Here is a 12,140-nt window from a genome sequence, read left to right as displayed (position 1 = left end):
GAGGAAAGTTACAATCATTAAACCAAGTATAGCTGCTCGACTAAGAAAACAATGAGCAAACATTAAGTCACAGCTATTCGCCCCAGGGTGTAGTTGCAATTTCTTCTCTGAGAAAGTAAATAAAATGTGTTTTTAAGGGGTTACTTGATTTCATCAGGATTTGCCATGTGAATGTATTATAAGACCTTGAAGTCTACACATTGAAAGTATTTGTTCAAGTAAAATGTGTTTCTGTATGTTCATATTTGACATTGGGTTTTAACAGGCTAAATGTGACGTGCAGGTATTCTGCTAATCTTCAAGTACGCATGTTATTTAGTCTTCTATTTGCATGGTTTGTAGGTTGGATTAAGACTGGCATAGCATAACTTCCAAATGGGAGAACTGGCACATGGCTAAACTCCATCCATGTGAACCATCCTCTGACAAGCTTAGATTTCAGACCACACCTTTTGCTTTGTCATGTTATTGTCTCAGAAGAACATCAGAAGCCCCACGATGATGCCTTCTGACTCAATAGATGTTCTCTGATATCTCAGAATTTAAAGATTAGAAGTAAAAATGATATTAATAGAGATGGAAAATCTCTAAGAACGTCTTCTCTGGGCTAATCGATATCATTAATGCGGATGTCAAATGGGTGAAATGTTGCGTATTAAGGCTCTATTCACACGTCTTTATTTGTGGTCCGCAATTGTTCAGAACGGGTGCGGACCCATTCATTCTCTATGGGGACACAGTGTGCTGTCTGCATCCGCATTTCCGGAGCACGCTGCCGATCTTCGGTATAAAAAAATAGAACATGTCCTATTCTTGTCCGCAATTGCGGACAAGAATAGGCATTTCTATGGGGGTGCCGGCCGGGTGTATTGCGGATCCCCCACTCACTACGGACGTGTGAATGGACCCTAAGAGTGTCTGCATTATGACTAGAGATGATCGAATTCCAGAATAAATTTGATTCGCTTAAAATTCGAATTTCCTCGTGCTTCGTGTCAGCGAATCGATTTAACCTGAAATTGTCTAAAAAACAAAAAAATTCAAACTTACCGCCTCCATTTGCTCGAGACAGCCCGTCAGCCTCCATCTTGCTTGAAGATCTCGGCCAAAATCCTGTGCGGCGCGAGATTACATCCCGAGCAAATGGAGGCGGTAAGTTTGATGCAATTGTTTTTTTATTGTTAAAAACAGTGTTAAATTACACTCGGATGCCGCGATCATGTATGAACGCAGCATCTGAGGGGTACAATGACGGGGGGCGGCGCTATCGCAGCTCCCTGTCATTGCACTCCCTACTTACAAAAAAAATGTGCTTCATGACAAAGTAATTCGTCAAAAAGCGAATTTTTTTGTGAAATTCGGCGAATCAGCTAAATCAAATTTCTAAGAAATTTGCTCATCTCTAATTATGACTACCTGACCTTGGACCACCCTCACTTCCAAAGAAGCAAACATTTCACCATAGGGTTCAATATTATGAATACTACTGCTATCTACCAGCAGCCCACTACTGTATGTCACAAACAAGAAACAGAGATAGAAAATAAGGCTGAGTTCTTCTGGCCAAGTCACACTTCTTAATCTCCAGCTTGGTTCCAACTTATCCTTGAGATGAAGACTAGATTTGTGATAAAGGCTATTACTAGGCTCCAGGATAACATGAGAATTCTGAAGACCGTTTTCCATTAATTATTATCTCTTCTTTCCAGGGTGTGATTCAGGTTTTGGAAAAGCTGCTGCCCATAAAATGGATCAAATGGGCTTCAGAGTAATCGCAAGTGTTTTGGACCTTCAAAGCCCAGGTGCCCAGGATCTCCAAAAGAGATGCTCAGATAGGTTAACCCTTATTCAAATGGACCTGACCAAATCTGAAGACATAAAGAGAGCACATCAAATCATAAGGGATAAAACAGCTGACGTTGGTATGTATCTATGAATAAGCACCTACAGGACTATACATGGGACAATTTTGGCCATGTAGAGTACTTTCAAAATGGTTGTTGTGCTAAGTAAGCCCAGAACTGTATTGCATTTTTCAATTCTTCAATGCTGTTTTTGAAAAAGATAGGCCTCAACTGGCCAACTTTCTCTCTTGTTCTTCCATTACAAAGTATGTATGTTTAGTTCAAAGCTTGAGGTACATGAGCCGCAATAGAAATCTCTGACAACAGTTGTTTCCAAGTAGATTTTTTTTAAAAATGTCCAAAATGCTCAATCCTCATTTTCTCTGACAATCTGAAGGTCTCCATACAAATTCGATTGTCGTTATATCCCTGAAAATTGATTGAGAGGAGACTTCTGAGTGAGACCGTTTCACTTTGGCATGTGCTCCTGAAGGTTACACACCTCATTCTTGAGGTCCATTCAAACAGCAGATTTTGACAAGATGTTTTTTGTAGGCATGTTTTTTGTGCAGTTTTTAGACTCCTCTTTTTTAACCAATGGATGTTTGCTTCATTTCAAAACTGCATTCTCCGCTAATGTTTTTTGCCGGGGATCTGTGCAAAAGATGCATGTGAATGAGTATGCTGCAGTTTTTGGGCCCTTCCCATTCATTTCAAAGGGAGATTCAGCGCAGATTCCACACCAAGATAGGTATGTCGATGGAAAAAAAGTCAATGCTGCTTCCAGTTGAAATGAACGAGAGGCTGTTTGGAGTCATTTTTTGGCACTGATTCTAATTTGTACTAACACATCAAAATCAGGAAAAATATTTAATGTGAACAGGCCTTTAATCATTCATAGACCCCCAGAAATAGCCAAACACCGTACTCCGCTATTTCCAAATACCCAAGCACTGCACCCTGCTATCTCCAGCACTCCCATAGAGAATGAACGGAGCGCAGGGCACATGTGCAGCCTGTCGCTCCATCAGGACGGGGGAACAGGACCCCTGTTTTCGGGACTGATCCCCACCAATTAGTTAGTTATCCCCTGTTGATTGGGGATAACTTGAAAACTTGGCACAACGTCTTTAGTTTTTAATAGCAAAAAATGAAAAAGTTAAATGGTAAAAAGTAATAAAATTAGTTTTCTATGAATTTACCCTTTGTGTCATCCCCATTTCCTCATAAGTTGTAAGCTCTTGAGAGCAGGGCCCTCACTCATGGTGTTTCATTTGTATATTAGCCTGTAATCCTGTGATATCTACTTTGATTTGTACATTTTTACATCTGAATTGTAAAGATCTTCGGAATATGGAGCACTATAGAAATTTAGATTATTATTATAGTATTCTTGTGACCTTTATTTGCCTATTGTATATGCATAACGGAAAAAACGCTTGTAACATGGTCAAAAATATTATCATATAAACATTGCAGTGCCCGGCTCTGGATAAGAAGAATGTTTTTGGAGGAGGTAGACTGAGGACAGGACCGCTAACTTGTTTTTCAACATTTCTTCCTTGGGAGAATGATTCATTAATCACTCCTTTTACTATACTTAATATAGTTTTTCTTTTAATGACTTCATATGGCACGATGTCAGAAGGTTTTCAAATTCTAGTTCTATCCAGCAGGTGCAAAAGGAAAAACACTACGGCCTGTTAGCTCTTAATCCTTCTAACCTTTGTGGTTTCTGCCATTTTAAGGTTTGTTTTCTTTCTTCTTCTTGCTGTTTAGGGCTGTGGGCGCTGGTGAATAATGCCGGGTTCTGTGCTCACTTTGGAGATGCCGAGCTGTCACTCATGTCCACCTACAGAGGCTGCATGGAAGTCAATTTTTTCGGAACACTTGAAATTACCAAAACATTATTACCAATGATACGTTCCTCCAAAGGACGGATTGTGACTCTTAGCAGCCCTGCCGGTAACTATGTTCTCCTACCCCTTTCTTGGCCTACAGTATTGACCAGCTAGTTGTAATATAAGACCTGATCCACACTGGTCATATGGAATAATTTGTCATGGATTCTACTCAAAGAAGAAGTACCCATTTTTTTTTTTTTAAAAGCAAAAAAAAAATCTTCATTACACCGCTTACAGAACTAGATCTTATAGATTGAGTAAATTTGCACAGACTGTTGAGACCTGCACTAGATTTATCACAGGGGCTGAATGATAAAGTTGGTGCATGGCTACAAACTGTTGACTACCTCAATACCAAATACTGATTGGCTTGCAGAATTTTAGGCTAGAGTTGCAAAGCAATTTAGGCACTAAACAATGCATCTTAGGCCCCTTTTCTTGGGAAGCCCCCTTCCCGCTAAGATTCACCCAATTTTTTTTTTTCAAGCAGGTCAGAAAAAATTGGGTTTCAATCATACTGGGCAAGTGGAATTGGAAACTATAACTTGCCTATATGCGTCCTATAGTTTTCTAGAGATCCTTGTGAACAGGTCAGAGGTACTTGCCAGTGATAGTCACCATGCTTTATAATCCATGCCATACACATTAAGTCATTGCTAGCACCTACACATAGTCACTTTGTTTTCAGTTCTTCTAATGTGAGCTACGTAGACTTTGATAAGAGCCTTGGGAGGAATATGAAGCCCCACACTCCAGAATTCTGGCTTCAAAAAGTTGCAGCCAAGGGTTTTGCCACATTTTGGGGTTACTTGTGCAAAAAATGTTGCTAAATTTAGCATTTTTACACCGCACTTTCCAATTTTAAAAAGAATTATTACATGGGGAATGCTAGTAGTTACTACAACAGATCTGTTAGTAGAGGTGACAGGTCCTCTTTAAGGTGCTGTCGAAGTTTCCACAGTAACTGAAATCACTGTTAGGTTGAGCTTGTTCATTCCACTAATGTAACCTTCATTATTTATGTCAAAAGTTTTGGTTGGATTTGCCCATAACACTAGGCCTCTGATTCTATCAAACTGTTTGCTCCAACATATAACATTAATATACTAACCATTCCCTTGGTTTAATAGGTGAACACTCATTTCCATTTTTGGCTGCGTATGGCTCCTCCAAAGCTGCCCTGAGCCGAGTTATGGACACATTTCGTCATGAGCTAATGCCCTGGGGGGTGAAAGTCAGTGTGATACAGCCAGGATCCTACAGAACAGGTATGAAACAACTCAGATCTTAATTCTTTAAAGGTATTTTCCTGAAGTACAATATTGATGGCCTATCCTCAGGATAGGGGGTTCCTTGGGCCCACAAGAAAAATATATTCTCAGAATCCAAACCCCATATCATCAATAAAGTCTAATAGGTTTTGATGCAAATAAATTGACCCTAGTGGCAATTTATTGTCACCAAGGCAGTGTCATATGACTTTGTTTCCTTTGGACCTTTGGGGCCTACTATAGTAACACAGCCAGGGGCGTAGCTAAAGGCTCATGGGCCCTGGTGCAAGAGTTCAGCTTGGGCCCCCCTTCCCTTAGTGCTTGTTGTCAAGGGGCAGGGGAGCACATAGCCTTCCTTCTGCTGGAAGAAAACATTGAAAGGGCACCCCCGCAATCTAAATTCTTGACCTAACCCCTTCCCTCCAGCCAGAGGTGTAAATTGACCAGCATGTACTTACTATAATGCCAGTGTCTTATGTGGCACAAGGGTTTTTGGGCCCCCTAAGGCTCCTGGGCCCGGTAGCGACTGCTACCTCTGCACCCCCTATAGCTACGCCCCTGAACACAGCCTAAACCCACCAGAGGATCCTCTGGTACTCTTGTCTGCCATTTTCACAATGCTCAGCCCTCTTTCTGATTTACTATCTTTCCTTATATATGAACCCCAAGATACCCAGATGTCTGCAACTGCATCTGTCCTAGGAGGATTGGCTAGTGTACCATGGACCATGTGAAAGTGAACAACCCCATTATGATGGGCCCTTAAAGAAGTCCTGTAACTTTTGATTTCTTCTATATTTTTAAATATCTGTTTTTCCAAAAATATTAAAAGGCGTAAACTGCAGTAAATCCTTAATAAACAACTCATAAATGGTCCAGACATCTTAATTGGGCCGCTAGACCACAAAATATGAAAGTAGCTGAGATCCACCATCCAAGGTGAAATGCCCTGTCTGTGGAGCTCTCACTCATTAATCCTGATTAATATAAGATATAAATCATTTTAACTCAAGAGATATTTTCCTATCGGCAACACGATTACAGCGGCAGTAGACTGGAATAGAAGATTTTCTCTCCTACTTTTTTTTTTTCTTCCAATAAAAAACATTTGATGTACCGTCTGACCACTTTGCGCTCATGTTGCTTTGGACGTTACAAGGCTGGTCAATCTAATAGCAATGAAATTGGCTAACCATTTACGATTTGAAATGACAACATTTTGGCCGCCTTGTATTTTCACTTTATTCTATAATAACATGATTTCTACTTGGCTGCCAAAGGCTACTGATATAATGAACAACACGACTAATGTGATCATTTCAAAAAGGTCAGCTCAATAAGACATAGGGGCAGATTTATCAAACCGGTGTATAGTAGAACTGGCTTAGTTACCCATAGCAACCAATTCCACCTTTCATTTTTCAGAGCTCCTTTGGAAAATAAACGGTGGAATCTGATTGGTTGCTATGGGCAACTAAGCCAGTTTTCCTATATACTAGTTTTGATAAAGCTCCCCCATAATGTTTAAGCATAATTCAGCCGAAGTATGGGTAAGCAATCAAGGGTAAGGGCAGGGATAATAAGAGACAAAAGTTGTGTAGCCTTTAAGGGCGTGTCCAGGATCTTTTGTTTTTAAAGTCCTACTCCTACCTGTGAAGAGATCTTTACTTAAAGGGGTTATCTGGGAAATAATATTGATGGCCTATCCACAGGATAGGTCATTAATATCACATCGGCGAGGGTCCAAGTCCTGGCTCCCCTGCCAATCGGCTCTTTCAGAAAGCTGTAGCGCTCACTCAGACGCTTACTAAGCACAATCGTATAGTGGCGGTGCTTGGTATTGCAGATCAGCCCTATTGACTTGAATGGGGCTGAGCTGTAACTAGACCATGTGACTAATGTACAGTGACATCACATGGCTTGGGAAAAGGCTGCTGCGCTCACGGAGGCCCCGGCCTCTTCTAACAGCTGAGCAGCGGGGGCCCCAGGTGTCGAACCCCCACCAATCTGATATTGATGATCTAAGATAGGTCATCAATAGTAATTCCTGGATAACCCCTTTAACTGCTCCATTCCAGCTCCAATCCTGTGTTCACCGGATATCCAGTCCAGAGCTGTGTACTTCCACATTGGATGGGATTACAAGCACTGCTGCAGCCAATAACTGGCCTCAGTAGTGGTATGTCATGCTTAGAGACATATCATCACTGAGGCCAGTTATTGGCTGCAGTGGCACATATCACCCTGTCTGTGCAGAAGTTGACAGGTAGAGACTTAAAGTCTGGTGCACACAGTCATGGTGCTTGCACGAAACTGCGGGGAGCAGGTGAGTATATAACTCTTCACAGGTCAGTCTGGGTGAGAGGGGGAATTAAGGTGACTTATTATTGCAAATGTCCATAATATTTAAAGAGGAAAGCTTGACACCCCTTGGGATCTGCCTGCAATAAAGAACTGGTAAGTACTTACCTGGCAGATCCTGCTCTGCCACTCTGTGTTTACTTGGCTGTAGCGGTGAAAACACATCACCACTGCAGCCAATCCCTGGTCTGTTCAGTGCACCGCTAGTCTAGTGACTGGCTGTAGCAGTCATGTGTGGTTGACATGATGACACAGCTGCAGCCGGGTAAATAGAGCCCAGCCGAAAGACCTGGAGCGGCAGTGCAGGATCTGCCAGGTAAGTACTTAGATCTTTTTTGCAGGCTGATCCTGAGGGCTGTCCAGTTTTCTCCTTTAAATACAGTCCACTTAGATTACCATATATTGCTGTTTTTTAGATGTGACCCATGGTCATTTTACTTGTGTGCTGTTTTCCACTTTATAATTTTTCTTTGTGATTTTGCTTTTAGGTGCTCACGACAACAAAACGCACTGGGAGAAACAGCACAAAAAGCTGCTGACAAGTCTACCAAGTGAATTGCTCCAAGAATATGGAGAAGAATATATCGGCGAAACCCAGAACTTGTTTCTCACTTATGGAAATACAGCAAGCACCGACTTCAGCCCAGTGTTAGACAGTATCACAGATGCCATACTGTCCGAGGAACCAAAAGTGAAATATTATGCTGGCAAAAAGCTATGGCTATTGTATTTCATTGGCATTTACTTACCACACAGTATCAGTGACAGCTTCTTCAAAAGTATCTTTGTAAAGAATAAGGCTATGCCGAGAGCACTTCAAAAGCAGAAGAACAACGAATGAGAGAAACCACGTATTGCAGTCCTTGAACAAAGTCTCTGGGAACCAACCTGGTGATTTGCATTCAAGAACGTTGTATAAAAGTCTAGTTCCTCCTCATCTCTATTGAGGAACGTCTTCATAATTTTGTACAATACTGCAGAAAAAGCATCACTGAACATTGCTAATATGATAAGGACATTTCTTTGTCCTGTCTGCATAATTAAAAGTGCCTGTCTAGAAGTTCTGGAAAGAGGTTAAAACATTTCTGATGTTTCTTTGGTCTTTGCCGCCTCCATTGTGTCTTTCATTCCAGTGATACTTTCTGCTCTTGATTGGAATGGCCAAATGAAGAATATTTTGTAAATGTGGGCTATGTCATAAGTTATGGTCTGTCTAAAACACAGCAATGAATGGAACACTAAGCAATGAATGGAACACTAAGTGCTCATGTCATTCATTTGAGATGATCGCCTCATTATGATTTTGGTCATTTTAGTGTTATGTCACAGATCTGGCTTGTCTATCTTTTCAGTTTTCATGATTGTTTTATAATTGTTATTTTACTTTTATTTTTAAATATAGTTATGCCATGATTGATGGAAAAAAAAATTAATTAGACATCATATAGTACCTGACATCCTCTTTCTAACAAAGCTAGAACCAGCCCTGTATCTCACTTGGATCCAGAGATCTCCATGTTCATTGCTCCAATTGTTCTGCTACATTTATTTCAAGGGCATATCCTTTCACAGGAGGCATGTCCTTTCTGCTGCATCTCTGTCCCTATCACAGCTCACAGTGTGTGTTCTTTGTGCTCCAGCTCTCTCTCTATCAGAGCTCTGGGGAGGTGTCCTTATGATGTAGCTCTCTACCTATCACAGATCAGAGGAGTGTTCTTTGTGCTCCAGCTCTCTCTCTATCAGAGCTCTGGGGAGGTGTCCTTATGATGTAGCTCTCTACCTATCACAGATCAGAGGAGTGTTCTTTCACAGGAGGTGTGTCTTTTCTGCAGCAGCTCTCTCCCTGTAACTGTTACAGCTTCTAACAGTAGATATGGCTGGTAGCAGTTCAGCAATGGAAGTGAGAATGTGCGACTACCTCGATAGGTGGACAGCAGGAGACACCATTATAATAAAGTGAATATCTCATAACTGGGGCATTTTAGTACAAAGTAAATGAGCATGGTGGCTAAGTGGTTAGCACTGTTGCCTTGCAGCGCTGGGGTCCTAGGTTCGAATCTGACAAAGGGCAACATCTGCATGGAGTTTGTATGTTCTCCCCGTGTTTGCGTGGGTTTCCTCCGGTTTCCTCCCACACTCCAAAGACATACTGATAGGGACCTTAGATTGTGAGCCCCATTGGGGACAGTTGGATGATAATGTCTGTAAAGCGCTGCGGAATATAGTAGCGCTATATAAAATAAAAATAACTTGTTTTTAATGCTGGAGTATATTAAAATAACAGTTAATGGTGGCGCAACCCCTTTAAATGCCTTTTTATATTTTGTAAGTATAATGAGTTGGGCTTTCATTGTAAGTGTAGACCATTTAAAGTGCCTTCTCAGAACTGTAAGTCATATTCTGGAGAAGCAACGTAACAACTGCAAAAACAACTGAATTATCTTCAGGTCACAGAATGACTACATTTTAAGGGGTCACTTACTATTCTTAAATACGCCTAAATTAGGCGTGTTTCAGGCGCCTCTACATAACTCCGGCGGATCCACCACCAGTTTAGGGCTTTATTAAGACCGGCGTCTAAAACACCGGTCCTAATAAATGTGCCCCTTAATTCCTATGCACAGTTCTATTGGGGGAGCCGTGTCACATTTCAGAGATTTCCATGTATACCACAGTGGACCAGGGATGATGAAATGTTACAAAAAAAATCCATCCAGAAGATCTGTTATCTGGAGTACAAATAAATAGTGAGGGCCATAGAAGAAGGGTTTCTAGAAGTGTGGTAAGTTCTGTGATGAAACCTTGGTCCTTCCGGTGGGACCTTTTACTAATGTATCAATGCTGTTTTCTTCTAGTCAATGTCTGGCCAATTCTAGGCAACATCCAACTGAAGGATTCTTCAGCCATGAAATTAATTCCTCTGAGCTCCCTCTAAGAGGCTTCTCCAATATGGACGAATGTGCCTAATGCTCTCTATGATGGATATGTACCACCAGCGTCATTCATCTTGGAGATACCATCAAATTGGAAAACCCAACCTGTCCGACTATATTTAGTCGATGCTAGATTGTATCTAACTGTAGCCATAACTGTGTAAAGATAGCTTGAACTTGAAGAATGGACAGTAGAGGAAAGTATTCTTCGTCAAAATTATTATTATTTTTTTTAGATCAGCCAAATATTGTAAGTCTTACTTCTGCTCTGAGACGTTCAGTTTGATAATCAGAAGGGTTCATGTTATTATACTATATTATGCATATTAAGTAAATCATTTTATTTCTGTCTATGATTGTATTACGGGATTATCCGGATATATTTGTTGCACTGCTTTTATGTAAAATAGAGAGAATAGGGCTGACAGCCGACAGAAAGAGCTGATTTGTGGGGGGTGCCGGGGGTCAGCCACCGAACATTGAAAGAGACTATAAACCATGCTGGAAATGTAATGTAGCCTATCATTCTGTCTGCATAAAACCACTCGCTACAAAAATGATGATTTACAGATCATGTTAGAAATCCTACTTCTGTGATGTGTATGTTGTGTTGTGGCAGTTATTATGCTTTACAAATATGGAGATTATTTTTCTAAATCATTGTTCTGCCTCTCCTTGTAAATTGTCTCTAGTTTCTAAAACAAAATAAAGGTTTTTATTTTTTCATAAAATTGGTCTGTTGCGTATCCATTGTGTATCAAAGAAAGTGTTTGATATGGTTCCAGGATTTAGATATTGATGCTTAGGATTGATCCTTAGGATAGGTATCAAATCCATATAATTTATTTTTAGGTTTTGAAAGGTATCATGCAATCAGTGGTGTACCTAATTATGTCCATGGGGGGGGGGGGGGGGGGGGGGCTAAACTCTTTCCAGTGTTAAAAACACTGCATTTTCAGGCAGTCACCACTAGGGGGAGCTGAGGACAAACAAGTGATTAGTTTCTACTGCATACATTATTATGCACTGAGCTCCCTCTAGTGGTGGCTACAGGCAGGCAGCTTTGAAATAGATGAGAAGTATTGATGCCAGTTGTCTGGTGTACATACATTGAGAAATTTGGTGATCAGAAGGAGCGCCATATATAGAAAGCACCTGTTCCATTTAACGGACATAGAAGTCAGATGAAGTGGCAAGGGTGACTTTTTTTATATTCATTTTTATTTTTTTTAATTAAAATTTCGTCCACTAAATAAATCACTTTGGTCACTTTATCAGAAATCTGGGGCATTGCGATTTGCATTTTGTATTGCCTGGGAGTGATTGACGCACACGTACTGGGAAACTAAGTGGGGCACTGGGGCCCTAGGGATGTCACACTGGCCCTACTCCCGGGATTATGGTGTGGGGTGGTATAATGTACAGTAGCTGGACTACTCTATTCTTTATTTCAGGTACACTAACCGCTCGGCCTAACATTGATTTGGTTGTGGAACCAGTGGTACAGCCAGTTCTTCAAACTCTCACAGGAGCCATTTGTCAACAGGCCAACACCAGGCTGCATGTTACTTTTTCTACTGAGAGAATCCCGCGTGGTCTAAACACGCTACTTATGGCCTGATGCGTCTCTGGACTTGGCTCCCATCAAGCAAATCTGAGGCATCATTGCTTGGCAATTATAAAGGGAGCTACCACCAACAGATCTTGATGATTTGTGTGCCTAAATGCATTCAGCGTGGCAGAACATTCCTAAGACAACCATTAATAACCTCAGGCGTGTAGGTGTGTGTATTTATGCATGTGTTTTCTTTCTCCTCTAAGACTCCT

At 41.0% G+C, this 12,140-nt stretch overlaps 1 protein-coding gene across 1 annotated transcript in view; it reads left to right on the top strand.

Annotated features, from left to right (window-relative positions):
* The window catches only part of HSD11B2 (hydroxysteroid 11-beta dehydrogenase 2), a 35,534-nt gene extending 24,490 nt beyond the window's left edge, over positions 1-11,044 (top strand). Inside the window, exons 2-5 of the mRNA XM_044270750.1 lie at positions 1,710-1,922; positions 3,624-3,809; positions 4,879-5,016; positions 7,869-11,044. Coding sequence (XP_044126685.1) covers positions 1,710-1,922; positions 3,624-3,809; positions 4,879-5,016; positions 7,869-8,221 — 890 coding nt within the window. The 3' untranslated portion in view covers positions 8,222-11,044. The remainder of the gene's footprint in view (positions 1-1,709; positions 1,923-3,623; positions 3,810-4,878; positions 5,017-7,868) is intronic.
* Positions 11,045-12,140: the final 1,096 nt, after the last annotated feature.

This window comes from Bufo gargarizans, chromosome 10 (genome assembly GCF_014858855.1).
Source record: "Bufo gargarizans isolate SCDJY-AF-19 chromosome 10, ASM1485885v1, whole genome shotgun sequence".
NCBI classification, from domain to species: Eukaryota; Metazoa; Chordata; class Amphibia; order Anura; family Bufonidae; genus Bufo; species Bufo gargarizans.
Note: the sequence above shows the minus strand (reverse complement) of the source record. Positions and strands in the feature narration are given on the sequence as shown.